At 34.6% G+C, this 14,619-nt stretch overlaps 1 protein-coding gene across 17 annotated transcripts in view; it reads right to left on the reverse strand.

The window, feature by feature from the left end:
* Positions 1–14,619, reverse strand: part of RPS6KA6 (ribosomal protein S6 kinase A6) — a 202,711-nt gene that overhangs the window by 42,325 nt on the left and 145,767 nt on the right. For all 17 annotated transcript variants that reach the window (XR_014258983.1, XM_082447374.1, XM_082447375.1 and 14 more), the window contains 8 exons: positions 7,042–7,112; positions 6,719–6,807; positions 5,860–5,918; positions 4,059–4,161; positions 3,300–3,430; positions 2,729–2,851; positions 2,128–2,217; positions 781–939 (listed from right to left, as the gene is read on the reverse strand). Coding sequence is in view for 16 of the 17 variants with exons in the window: in XM_082447374.1 (XP_082303500.1) it covers positions 781–939; positions 2,128–2,217; positions 2,729–2,851; positions 3,300–3,430; positions 4,059–4,161; positions 5,860–5,918; positions 6,719–6,807; positions 7,042–7,112 (825 nt within the window). In the remaining variant the exon portion in view is untranslated. The remainder of the gene's footprint in view (positions 1–780; positions 940–2,127; positions 2,218–2,728; positions 2,852–3,299; positions 3,431–4,058; positions 4,162–5,859; positions 5,919–6,718; positions 6,808–7,041; positions 7,113–14,619) is intronic.

Genomic DNA, 14,619 nt, shown 5'->3' on the forward strand with positions numbered 1-14,619 from the left:
GCATTATACAATTTACATTTCAAAATGCTGAAAATGTACTCTATAAAACCACACTCAAAAATGAGTTCTGGCCCCTGTAGAATTTTCATTATGTCATTTCTGAGTCGTTCATTGTTTTATTGTTTATACATAAGTGGGTACATATCCACTACTACAACTATTCAAACTTACATTTTTAAATTATTTGTGACTTTGTTTTCTTGTTTAGCTATATATATAATAAAAGTGACCTTTTTTGATAACTCAGTTCATTTGCTTTCTTTATGAAGAGATAGGAAGCAAAATAACAGGGCTGCCTCTCCACTAGAAATTTCAATATAGTAATACTTCAAATGTTTAGAATCCAAATTTCTTACTGTATTGGGGGAGGGGCTGGCAACAATCAAGATATGCAGTCTTGCCAGAACTTTATATGTTAGGCATAGTATAATTTGAATAATATTCACAACATGTCCTTGGATAACTCTTTTATGTTTCACTTTTAAGTTTGATTAGGTTTAATAATTTAAAAGTCAAGGTTAGATATATTTGTATAATTCAAACCACTTTTAAAGCTAATATGCTATTAAATTAGGGCCAACAGGTAGAGTGAAGAAAATTAATAAGGTATTACCCAATTTCCTAATCCTATAACCTTCACTACATTATAAATTTTATTAGGCTATTCCATATAAAAATATGTGATAGAAAAAGTAATTCATTTTAGGTGTCATATCCTATATATTATTTTGTGAAGATATAAGCCCCAGAATTAAAAGGAAGCATATAACTACAACTTACTCCTTGACAATGAAGATAGTCAACTGTGTTAGTTATTATAAACAGTACATCACTAGCTTCCCGTTCTGAAAAACATTTTTGTTTGAGAATACGGTCAAGTAGCTCTCCTCCTTTCATCAAATCCGTAACAAGGTAAACATATCTACCATCATCATAAACCTAAAAAAGAACATATTTTATAAATGATATTATTTATAATTACAATTCTGAAACGTTTTAAATTATATTTACTTTGCTTTTCTAATGAACCTCTAGTGTTAAAAAATATATTATTCCTTTAGTATTAATATAGTGCAGGCTCTACTGAAGGTTAAACTGGCTAAATGGACTCTTACACCATTCTGTGAGACCATGTGAAACATATAATTGTTTTAACTTTTGAAGTTTTCTGTTATACTTCATCAAAGAATATAAATGGAAAAATAAAACTTTGTGCCTCTCAAATGGCATCTGTCTCATTTTTTTACTGTATTATAGGCACTTTCCTTCCTTAATGATAGTAAGCTTCCTTCTGGCAGTAAATATATTATTTGTTTTTTAATATCTTCCCCATAGTCTATTATCTGACATGGTGTCTTAAATATTTGTTGAATTCAAATACTATATCAAGGAGAATATATTAAAAATATGTACACCCTTCTATTCAGATCATGTGATATCTACATCTACACATACAAACACATATGTGTAGACATATATCTATCTATCTATCCACACACATACATACATTTACATATACATAAAATACTATTTAAGGATTATAAATCAAAATGCATATCATATTATCTAAAACAAACTGATCAAGGTGATGGTTTATTTGTCTGCCTTTTCTACAGAGGAAAGAGCATTATTTTCTTTACGTGAAAAGTCAGCATTCAGTAACATCTATTAATATGAGTTATATGTTCACTTTAAAAAAAGTAGACTAATACTATTTCACCCAAGCAACAATCCACAACGCTACAGCCAACTGCTGTACAATCAAGAAAGTAAAATCTCCTAGAATTTGGCAGATTCCCAATCTCCTGTATCTTCTATACTTGTAGTACTAGAGAATAATAAATGTTGCTGGTGATAATGTTAACTAGTTAACAGCTAGAATACATTCAAGTAATCAGGACACTCTCATTTACCAACCATCATAGTTCCTTTCCGACGTTTTATAATAAGGGTAGTAGTATAAAATCACAGGGGGAAAATGAAGAACTGAAGTGCCAAATTTAAGAGTCTTAAGATTTTGTGGCATGAAAGTAAACATACCATGGACATGAAAAGTTTCAATAAGAAAATAAAGTGCCAAGTCATAACTTCATTAGCTTAGCTGATACATAGATTTTAAATACCTACATCCTTTAAAGTGATAATGTTAGGGTGTTGTCCATAGCGCATCAAAATTTCAATTTCTTCTGAGGGGTCTCTTTTACTTTTGTCAATGATCTAAGAAATAAGACAAGAACAATCTCAGAGGAAAAATATTTTCTTTGTCTAAAAATGAATGACATAATTTCAATTTGGTTATATTTTCAAGAAAATAATAAAACTCAAGAGTAATGTTTATCTCACATTATTTTAATATTTACAAATTTCCTATAACTGAAACAATAAAAAACACATTATATTCCACCTAACTAAAACTATACTGATAATTTGATCCAAATGTGACAGTAATTGTCACAATTGTTCAATCTTAACATACTACATTAAAATAAAATTATTCAAAAGCAAGACATTCATGAAACACACTGTTCCTCCAAAATAAAGTCTTTTTTTATTGGACAAAATAAAGTCTTGGAAAGAAATTCAAAATGAAAATATTAAGTCTTAAGAGGTTTTCCTCATCATTTTATCTTTGCTTTCTCCACTTGCTCCACTGAAAAACTGTCATTAACCTGCAATTTAACTTACACGTATAAAACAAACCAAAAAAAGTTAGCCTCAGAGACAATACCTTCACTGCAAATTCCATGTTGGTAGCAGTATGTATGCATCGTTTGCAAACAGAATAGGAGCCAACACCAATATCCTCTTTCAATTCATATACTTCACCAAATTGTGCAGCATTTCCATTTATCTGTTTTTGTTAAAAAGTAAAATACAAAAGAGAATGATATGGTTTCACATTTTTTATCTTCTCTCCTAAGTATACATTCTTCTTAAATCTTTTAAAAATCAAGAATAATTCTAGAGAAGTTTTATCAGTATTTATAAATGGTTTACACAGATTCTGAACTGATCCTAAATTGTAGACTTTCTAGATCCCCAAAGCCAATACAATAATTAAATCAACTAGCTAATACATCACCCATTACATTTTCTTGCCAAAAGAGATCACATAAATACATAAATATAATTAAAGGTTACTACTGTCTGCTTTTTTCCAAAACATATGGAGACATCTTTAATTCATTATACAGAGATAAATGAAGCAGTTAAAAATCACTTAAAAATCACTGTAAATCCATTAGCAGTAACTGAAAGAAATAATTATCCGTAATCTGAATAATCTAAGTGGAATTTACCTGAACAATTGGTAATACATTTGCACTTGTGATCGGAGTGATTTTATATTCTTCTGCAATAGAAGTTGCAACAAAGCTGAATCCTTTGAAGAGTTGATGAGCATTAGCACTAGCTGGCAAACCAGGAGAATCTAATGTCCAAATAATTATATTTAATTAGAACTACACAGAATTTTATGATATGAAATGTCAACATTTCTTTGAATATAAAGGAAACCATTAAATGTTATCATCAGACATACTATATTAGGTATTTGATTTATTTTATATTGTCTGTTTCCCCATACTATTATGCAAGCTCCATGTAGATTATAATTTTTGTCTGTTCTGTTCACTTCTGCACCGTCACTGCTTAGTACATAGTAGGTATTCAATATTTGTTGAATGAATGTATGAAACAGATGCCAATAAAAGTAAACCTCATTAAATTCTAAACTATAAGAGTCAGAGTGATATATCTCATATCTTACCTCCTACCCCCATCCTCTAATGCATTAGCATGTCAAAAAACTTTTAAAATAAAAAAAAAAAACGTTCACCCTTTGCTCTAGTCTGTGCTTCCCTAGTAAATATTTCCCATGTAAAGCCTCTACCTGAAAGGTGTCCAAGCAATGCTGTATATAGGATCCACACTTCCACACAGGGCAAACCACCCTCTGCAAACTTAAAATTCTTTTAGTTTTTACCTAAGAAGCTAGTTTACTTTTTTAACCATCTAACTGAATAAAAGCCCTGATGTTACACATAAACATGCATTACCTTTAGGTGTTTTTGCAGTAAATTCAGGATCAAAACAAAAAGTATCATCTGGTTTTCCAGAAGCCGGTTTGAAAGGAGGCTGAACTTCTCTTTTATATAATTTCTAGAAGAAATAACAGAATAACACAGAAACGTATTAATACTTGAAAAATTATTAAAGCAGAACATGATATTCACAGTCCTTAACAGAATACTCACAATTTCATAAATGAAATTTCAACAGGCTTCAGATACCTGTTAACCAAATTCTAAATTCTAACCTGTTAACCAAATTCTGTGTATCATCTAAACTTGAGAGATAATGTACAGAATCAAATGAGACCAAGAAACACAGCAGCAATGCCACAGGTTGCATTCACGAGGAATAATTCTGTTCAGTTTTGGATTTCAAAAACTGACTTGAATTCTCACTGTAAAATAACCATACAGAACATATCACAATGTTACCATGCAGAAATAACTAATAACATTCTAGGATATCAAACTTAATAATTAGTCTATCTCCAAGAAATATGCATTATACCTATTTTGTTTTCACATAAAAATATGCATTAGATGCACTGTTTAGAGCTCTTTTTATAGAATTCACAAATTTAAACTTGTCTAACAATCTAACTTCCTAAAATTTATGTTTTTGAAAGACATATAAAATATCTTACAACATAACTGTTTTTTGGAAATCTACTTTTTTAAAAGCTCACAGTCCCACAGTGAGGGAAAATTAATAGAGGATTACTTTAAAGTAATTTTCATTTATTTAAATATGTACACATTCCACTCTTTTATTATTTAAGAGGAATAAACAAACTGTTTAGATATAAAAATAATGGAAAAATAATTTCTAGTTTTTCTAGTTAAAGAAAAAGGAAGAGCAGAGAAGCATTAGAAAAAAATGACAAGGGAATGCAAGGACACCGAAAGAGGGATGCACACAGATATGACAAAGGGCAGACTCCCATGCAGTATGTTCACTGCGTGGCCTTTCAGGATATTACTACTATTAATGTGTTGCAGTTTTACAACTATAAAAAATAAATAAAAATATTAACTTCTGAAACCTGTTCTACAAGCCAGCAGAAATAATAATTTGGTCAGTGAATAGTGGCTCTCTACCTCTGCCTTAGAAACCAAAAGAGACACTTTTTCTTTTGGGAAAATTTTCAATACCAGTGCCAGAATTAAATAATCAAAAACACTTACCTATGATGATTAATAGTACATAAAATACATAAAGCTGTGTTGTAAACAACAACAAAAAGTGAGCTTTTCTAAGAAAAGCTCATTAGTCTGGGAGTTGCAACTTAAAAAAATTTAATACATGACTTTGCAGAATTTCGCAATGTTTCTGTTTTCATGTTCCCTCAAAATTTAGTAAAATACCTATATACAAAGATTTTCACTTCTTAACAAATGTAATTTGTTCTAATACATGACAAAGAACCATTTGAAATTAAATAACATCTTAGATTCTTTAGAATTCATTTTTCTGTAAGAATCTGTCCTATGATTCATCCCCCTTCTCCTTTCTCTTCTTCCCCCCACATTCCCCAACCTAGAATAGGGGAGAATATTAACCATATTTAACAGGTAAGACAAATGAGCAACAAAAATTTACTACATATCATCCACACATCTACTGGTTCAAGGTAATTGCATGAAATGTTACACCTGTAAATAAAAATCTCATACTAAATATAAAACAAATGGATTAAGTTTATCAGCAAAGTCCATATATTACCATTTACTCTTCAGTTTTTTTTTTATTAAAGGTACTCAGTAACGAACTTTCTACTGAACTTACATTCCAGTCAATATTTGCAAAAAAAAGATGTCTTTTGATTTCGTCAACTCCTTCTGAACCTATAAAAATGGAAATAATTTTTTTACCAGTCTGATTTTTTAAATCTGCCTACCTGGCTTCCAGGCTATTACCTGTAAATAGGAGTACACACATTTCATAGATTCCCTGAAGTGAAAAGTTTACGATTTCTTATCTGATGCTTTATTAATTGGTCCTTTGAATTTAATATAATAAAAAAATAGCTGATGTTCATGCTGAAGCACATAGGGTATCATGAAATACTGAAATGCCTTCTGAATCAAATAAAAATCATATCTAACATAACATTAAAATTAAAGCAATTTTCATTTTCTTCATAATTCAATTTATGATCTCATATCTATAGGCCAAATTAAAAATGCAATGAATAAAGTGACATCGAAATTTTAACACATGGACATAAACAGGGTAATAGGATCACATTTGGATCCAGGGAAATGCTACTAGAAAGTAGCCAAATAATGAGCAGTTATGGAAACATAACATTTATCCTGAAGAATATTGGAAGGGACAAAATAATTATCTTCAAATATCTAAAAGGATTACCTATAGAAGGGAGAATTCTGTGAATTATGTCAAAAGAGACATTCATATGATATAATGATATATATTAAACATAAGTTCTGAATAACTAGACCACTCCATTTTTTAATGATGGATATAACAGAGTTTACTGGAATCTCTGCATACATAAAACGTAGAATTCTACGTATAAACACATAGCAGCAGTAAATGAACTTAGGCCAGAAAACATAAAGTTATAATTATCCTCCCAAAGCATGTAGTATATTGTTATAAAAGCTAAGAAAATAAACAATACCCAATCTATTTGCTGGATTCCTTTTGAATAACATCCTTAGAAGACTTTGTGCTTCAGCACTAAGAAACTGAGGCATTCCAAGTTTTGCTCTGGAAAAGAGGATTTCAGAAAATTTCATTTAAATCTAGCCATACTTCTAAATTGATAAATCCCAAAAAGAATTTTAAAGAACGCTTTCACAATGGCAAATAATGTCCCCTATATGGTGGAAGGGAATGAGACAATGTGAAAAATGTTCTTTTGTGTCAAATGAAAACCATAACAAGTTTCTCAAAACTGAAAGCAAGGAATTTTTCCCAAAAGAAAAAAATGTTTACACTTACTTTAATATCATATTCATGGTCTCATTTCTGTCTTTACCTTGAAATGGCAGAGTACCAGTAAGCATTTCAAACTAAAACAAACAAAAAATACCACGAGTCAACTTAGTACAACTTAGAATTTACAATGAAATTCATCAGAAATAAGAATGAGACTTGTAATACATGATCATCAAATCATGCAGGATCTACATGATAGTAGGTCAAAACAGGACCAGAAAACTAGGTCGCTTAAGGGAATACACCTCTGGTACCCCACAGTACATAGGCCAAATGAGAGGTGATTTGTAGCAAATGTAACCAACCATTTTTTCAATCCTAAATTCCCCAAACCAAAGCAATGTGGAAATAGACACAAGGCATTTTCTTTTAAAACAAAGATAAGCTTTTAAAGCAAACATTTAACAATGAAAGAAAAGCAAAAATAAGTACTGAGCCATTTCAAATTCATACATGCTCAAGAAAGATAATCATTCTCATTCCCTTTGCTCTCTTAAAAAAAAAAAGGAACCAAACAAGAAGCTGTACACACAGATACACACACCACACACTGATATATGTATTTTAATTTGAGACAGTTGTACACAGCATAATGAAAACATTTTCCCTAAGAGAGTTAATTGAAATGCGGATAACTAGAACATTAAATAATCATATTTAAAAGAAAAAGTAGATCTGAAAATGAAGACCATTATAGCTCACTAGAGAGAAATGTTTTTATATCCCTAATATTTAAATATTTCTTTTTTGTTTGTTTGTTTCTTTGTTTGTTTATACTGCAGGTTCTTATTAGGCATCAATTTTATACACATCAGGGTATACATGTCAATCCCAACCACCCAATTCAGCACACCACCATCCCCACCCCACCACAGTTTTCCCCCCTTGGTGTCCATATGTCCGTTCTCTACATCTGTGTCTCAACCTCTGCCCTGCAAACCGGCTCATCTGTACCATTTTTCTAGGTTCCACATACATGCGTTAATATATGATATTTGTTTTTCTCTTTCTGACTTACTTCACTCTGTATGACAGTCTCTAGATCCATCCACGTCTCAACAAATGACTCAATTTCGTTCCTTGTTATGGCTGAGTAATATTCCATTGTGTATATGTACCACAACTTCTTTATCCATTTGTCTGTTGATGGGCATTTAGGTTGCTTCGATGACCTGGCTATTGTAAATAGTGCTGCAATGAACATTCGGGTGCATGTGTCTTTTTGAATTACGGTTTTCTCTGGGTATATGCCCAGTAGTGGATTTCTCGGTCATATGGTAATTTTATTTTTAGTTTTTTAAGGAACCTCCATATTGTTCTCCATAGTGGCTGTATCAATTTACATTCCCACCAACAGTGCAAGAGGGTTCCCTTTTCTCCACACCCTCTCCAGCATTTGTTGTTTGTAGATTTTCTGATGATGCCCATTCTAACTGGTGTGAGGTGATACCTCACTGTAGTTTTGATTTGCATTTCTCTAATAATTAGTGATGTTGAGCATCTTTTCATGTGCTTCTTGGCCGTCTGTATGTCTTCTTTGAAGAAATGTCTATTTAGGTCTTCTGCCCATTTTTGGATTGGGGTGTTTGTTTCTTTAATATTGAGCTGCATGAGGTGTTTATATATTTTGGAGATTAATCCTTTGTCCGTTGATTCATTTGCAAATATTTTCTCCCATTCTGGGGGTTGTCTTTTCGTCTTGTTTATGGTTTCCTTTGCTGTGCAAAAGCTTTGAAGTTTCATTAGGTCCCATTTGTTTATTTTTGTTTTTATTTCCATTACTGTAGGAGGTGGATCAAAAAAAATCTTGCTGTGATTTATGTCAAAGAGTGTTCTTCCTATGTTTTCCACTAAGAGTTTTATAGTGTCTGGTCTTACATTTAGGTCTCTAATCCATTTTGAGTTTATTTTTGTGTATGGTGTTAGGGAGTATTCTAATTTCATTCTTTTACATGTAGCTGTCCAGTTTTCCCAGCACCACTTATTGAAGAGACTGTCTTTTCTCCATTGTATATCTTTGCCTCCTTTGTCATAGATTAGTTGACCATAGGTGCGTGGGTTTATCTCTGGGCTTTCTGTCTTGATCCATTGATCTATGTTTCTGTTTTTGTGCCAGTACCATATTGTCTTGATTACTGTAGCTTTATAGTATAGTCTGAAGTCAGGGAGTCTGATTCCTCCAGCTCCGTTTTTTTCCCTCAAGACTGCTTTGGCTATTCGGGGTCTTTTGTGTTTCCATACAAATTTTAAGATGATTTGTTGTAGTTCTGTAAAAAATGCCATCGGTAATTTGATAGGGATTGCATTGACTCTGTAGATTGCTTTGCGTAGTATAGTCATTTTCACAATGTTGATTCTTCCAATCTAAGAACATGGTATATCTCTCCATCTGTTGGTATCACCTTTAATTTCTTTCATCAGTGTCTTATAGTTTTCTGCATACAGGTCTTTTGTCTCCCTAGGTAGGTTTATTCCTAGGTATTTTATTCTTTTTGTTGCAATGGTAAATGGGAGTGTTTTCTTAATTTCTCTTTCAGATTTTTCATCATTAGTGTATAGGAATGCAAGAGATTTCTGTGCATTAATTTTGTATCCTGCAACTTTACCATATTCATTAATTAGCTCTAGCAGTTTTCTGGTGGCAGTTTTAGGATTCTCTATGTATAGTATCATGTCATCCGCAAACAGTGACAGTTTTACTTCTTCTTTTCCAATTTGTATTCCTTTTATTTCTTTTTCTTCTCTGATTGCCGTGGCTAGGACTTCCAGAACTATGTTGAATAATAGTGGTGAGAGTGGACATCCTTGTCTCTTTGCTGATCTTACAGGAAATGCTTTCAGTTTTTCACCATTGAGAATGATGTTTGCTGTGGGTTTGTCATATATGGCCTTTATTATGTTGAGGTAGGTTCCCTCTATGCCCACTTTCTGGAGAGTTTTTAACATAAATGGGTGTTGAACTTTGTCAAAAGCTTTTTCTGCATCTATTGAGATGATCATATGGTTTTTCTTCCTCAATTTGTTAATATGGTGTATCACATTGATTGATTTGCGTATATTGGAGAATCCTTGCATCCCTGGGATAAATCCCACTTGATCGTGCTGTATGATCCTTTTAATGTGTTGTTGGATTCTGTTTGCTAGTATTTTGTTGAGGACTTTTGCATCTATATTCATCAGTGATATTGGTCTGTAATTTTCTTTTTTTGTAGTGTCTTTGTCTGGTTTTGGTATCAGGGTGATGGTGGCCTCATAGAATGAGTTTGGGAGTGTTCCTTCCTCTGCAATTTTCTGGAAGAGTTTGAGAAGGATAGGTGTTAGCTCTTCTCTAAATGTTTGATAGAATTCACCTGTGAAGCCATCTGGTCCTGGACTTTTGTTTGTTGGAAGATTTTTAATCACACTTTCAATTTCATTAATTGTGATTGGTCTGTTCATATTTTCTGTTTCTTCCTGGTTCAGTCTTGGATGGTTATACCTTTCTAAGAATTTGTCCATTTCTTCCAGGTTGTCCATTTTATTGGCATAAAGTTGCTTGTAGTAGTCTCTTAGGATGCTTTGTATTTCTGCGGTGTCTGTTGTAACTTCTCCGTTTTCATTTCTGATTTTATTGATTTGAGACCTCTCCCTCTTTTTCTTGATGAGTCTGGCTAATGGCTTATCAATTTTGTTTATCTTCTCAAAGAGCCAGCTTTTAGTTTTACTGATCTTTGCTATTGTTTTCTTTGTTTCTATTTCACTTATTTCCACTCTGATCTTTATGATTTCTTTCCTTCTGCTAACTTTGGGTTTTGTTTGTTCTTCATTCTCTAGTTTCTTTAGGTGTAAGGTTAGATTGTTTACTTGAGATTTTTCTTGTTTCTTTAGGTAGGCTTGTATAGCTATAAACTTCCCTCTTAGAACTGCTTTTGCTGCATCCCATAGGTTTTGGGTCGTCGTGTTTTCATTGTCATTTGTCTCTAGTTATTTTTTGATTTCCTGTTTGATTTCTTCAGTGATCTCTTGGTTATTTAGTAACGTGTTGTTTAGCCTCCATGTGTTTGTCCTTTTTACGTTTTTTTCCCTGTAATTCATTTCTAATCTCATAGCATTGTGGTCAGAAAAGATGCTTGATATGATTTCAATTTTCTTAAATTTACTGAGGCTTGATTTGTGACCCAAGATGTGATCTATCCTGGAGAACGTTCCGTGCGCACTTGAGAAGAACATGTAATCTGCTGTTTTTGGATGGAATGTCCTATAGATAACAATTAAATCTATCTCGTCTATTGTGTCATTTAAAACTTCTGTTTCCTTGTTTATTTTCATTTTGGATGATCTGTCCATTGGTGTAAGTGAGGTGTTAAAGTCCCCCACTATTATTGTGTTACTTTCGATTTCCTCTTTTATAGCTGTTAGCAGTTGCCTTATGTATTGAGGTGCTCCTATGTTGGGTGCATATATATTTATAATTGTTATATCTTCTTCTTGGATTGATCCCTTGATCATTATGTAGTGTCCTTCCTTGTCTCTTGTAACATTCTTTATTTTAAAGTCTATTTTATCTGATATGAGTATAGCTACTCCAGCTTTCTTTTGATTTCCATTTGCATGGACTATCTTTTTCCATCCCCTCACTTTCAGTCTGTATGTGTCCCTAGGTCTAAAGTGGGTCTCTTGTAGACAGCATATATATGGGTCTTGTTTTTGTATCCATTCAGCAAGCCTGTGTCTTTTGGCTAGAGCATTTAATCCATTCACGTTTAAGGTAATTATCGATATGTATGTTCCTATGACCATTTTCTTAATTGTTTTGGGTTTGTTTTTGTAGGTCCTTTTCTTCTCTTGTGTTTCCCACTTAGAGAAGTTCCTTCAGCATTTGTTGTAGAGCTGGTTTGGTGGTGCTGAATTCTCGTAGCTTTTGCTTGTCTGTAAAGCTTTTGATTTCTCCATCAAATCTAAATGAGATCCTTGCCGGGTAGAGTAATCTTGGTTGTAGGTTCTTCCCTTTCATCACTTTAAGTATATCATGCCACTCCCTTCTGGCTTGCAGAGTTTCTGCTGAGAAATCAGCTGTTAACCTTATGGGAGTTCCCTTGTATGTTATTTGTCGTTTTTCCCTTGCTGCTTTCAATAATTTTTCTTTGTCTTTAATTTTTGCCACTTTGATTACTATGTGTCTCGGCGTGTTTCTCCTTGGGTTTATCCTGTATGGGACTCTCTGTGCTTCCTGGACTTGGGTGGCTATTTCCTTTCCCATGTTAGGGAAGTTTTCGACTATAATCTCTTCAAATATTTTCTCTGGTCCTTTCTCTCTCTCTTCTCCTTCTGGGACCCCTATAATGCGAATGTTGTTGCGTTTAATGTTGTCCCAGAGGTCTCTTAAGCTGTCTTCATTTCTTTTCATTCTTTTCTCTTTAGTCTGTTCCGCAGCAGTGAATTCCACCATTTTGTCTTCCAGGTCACTTATCCGTTCTTCTGCCTCAGTAATTCTGCTATTGATTCCTTCTAGTGTAGTTTTCATATCAGTTATTGTATTGGTCATCTCTGTTTGTTTGTTCTTTAATTCTTCTAGGTCTTTGTTAATCATTTCTTGCATCTTCTCAATCTTTGCCTCCATTCTTATTCCGAGGTCCTGGATCATCTTCACTATCATTATTCTGAATTCTTTTTCTGGAAGGTTGCCTATCTCCACTTCATTTAGTTGTTTTTCTGGGGCTTTTTCTTGTTCCTTCATCTGGTATATAGCCCTCTGCCTTTTCATCTTGTCTATCTTTTTGTAACTGTGGTTTTTGGTCCACAGGCTGCAGGATTGTAGTTTTTCTTGCTTCTGCTGTCTGCCCTCTGGTGGTTGAGGCTATCTAAGAGGCTTGATGGGAGGCTCTGGTGGTGGGTAGAGCTGATTGTTGCTGTGGCGGTCAGAGCTCCCTAAAACTTTAATCCACTTGACTGTTGATGGGTGGGGCTGGGTTCCCTCCCTGTTGGTTGTTTTGCCTGAGGCAACCCAACACTGGAGCCTACCTGGGCTCTTTGGTGGGGTTAATGGCAGACTCTGGGAGGGCTCACGCCAGGGAGCACTTCCAAGAACCTCCGCTGCCAGTGTCCTTGTCCCCACGGTGAAACAGAGCCACTCCCTGCCTCTGCAGGAGACCCCCCAACACCAGCAGGTAGGTCTGGTTCAGTCTCCCCCAGGGTCACTGCTCCTTCCCCTGGGTCCCGATGCACACACTACTTTGTGTGTGCCCTCCAAGAGTGGGGTCTCTGTTTTCCCCAGTCCTGTTGAAGTCCTGCAATCAATTCCCACTAGGCTTCAAAGTCTGATTCTCTAGGAATTCCTCCTGCCGTTGCCGGACCCCCAGCTTGGGAAGCCTGACGTGGGGCTCAGAAGCTTCACTCCAGTGGGTGGACTTCTGTGGTATAAGTGTTCACCAGTCTGTGAGTCACCCACCCAGCAGTTATGGGATTTGATTTTACTCTGATTGCGCCCCTCCTACCATCTCACTGTGGCTTCTCCTCTGTCCTTGGACTTGGGGTATCCTCCTTGGTGAAGTCCAGTGTCTTCCTTTCGATGATTGTCCAGCAGCCAGCTGTGATTCTGGTGCTCTCGCAAGAGGGAGTGAGAGCACGTCCTTCTACTCCACCATCTTGGTTAATCCCCAAGCTAATATTTAAATCTTAAGCTTAGATTCAATAATGGCTTTGGCCTCAGTCCTCTGTTCATTTATTTGAACTTTCAGCCTTAGTTAGCTTATCCATTCAACTCTCTCCTAATGACTGATGACTCTCAAATTGATTCCAGTTTCAATCTCTCTCAATCCCCAGTTTTCCCTTCCACATCTAAAGTAATGGTTCTCAACTGGAGCCTGAAGACATAGGGGTAGGAGTCACAGAAAGGTAATGAAGACGAAGGGAAGTATGGTGTATGGGGATCATCTCTCTCAAGCTCCAGTCCCCTGCCCCCAAACCTAAAGTAATGGTTCTCTCCTGGAGATTTGAGGAGTAAGAGGTGGAAAGGCAAGAACAAAAAGAAAAAAAGAAGGATAGTACATTGGAATCACACCTGCCCCTCAAATAAACGATATGCTGGCTGGCAGGGTAGTTTTTTGTTGTGGTTGTTGTTTTTTAAGGTCTTCAGATGATTCTGACGCTCTCTCCACTGCCCTCTCCTAATTCATTACTATCAAGGGGTTAAACACTAACCCACAGTAACCTATGCAATGTGTTAAAAATAAATTCTTTCCCAACTTTCAAAATCAGCTGTCCTTCCCAGCTATCTCTTTTCTATTGAACTACTTTTCTTTTGATCCCCTGAAGTTTTAGAGGTATCTCTATCTTTGACCCTTCCCCTCTGTTTCATCTGTGGCATTTAATCTGTTACTAAGGTCGTCCACTTCTTCCCTTGAAATGTCTTTAAGATTTCCTTTTTTTCATTCTATAATCTTAACAACTGTCTTCTAAGGAGAACTTCTTGGTCTCCCTACTTTTAGTTTCCTCCATTTGCAATCCATTTATATAATGCTACCAAGGCTAATTTTCCTAAAATACATTTTTTCTCTAATTACCATCGTGTTCAAGAACCTACAAAAGTTTCCTACCACCCAG

Source organism: Balaenoptera physalus (assembly GCF_965194825.1).
Source record: "Balaenoptera physalus genome assembly, chromosome: X".
Lineage (NCBI taxonomy): Eukaryota > Metazoa > Chordata > Mammalia > Artiodactyla > Balaenopteridae > Balaenoptera > Balaenoptera physalus.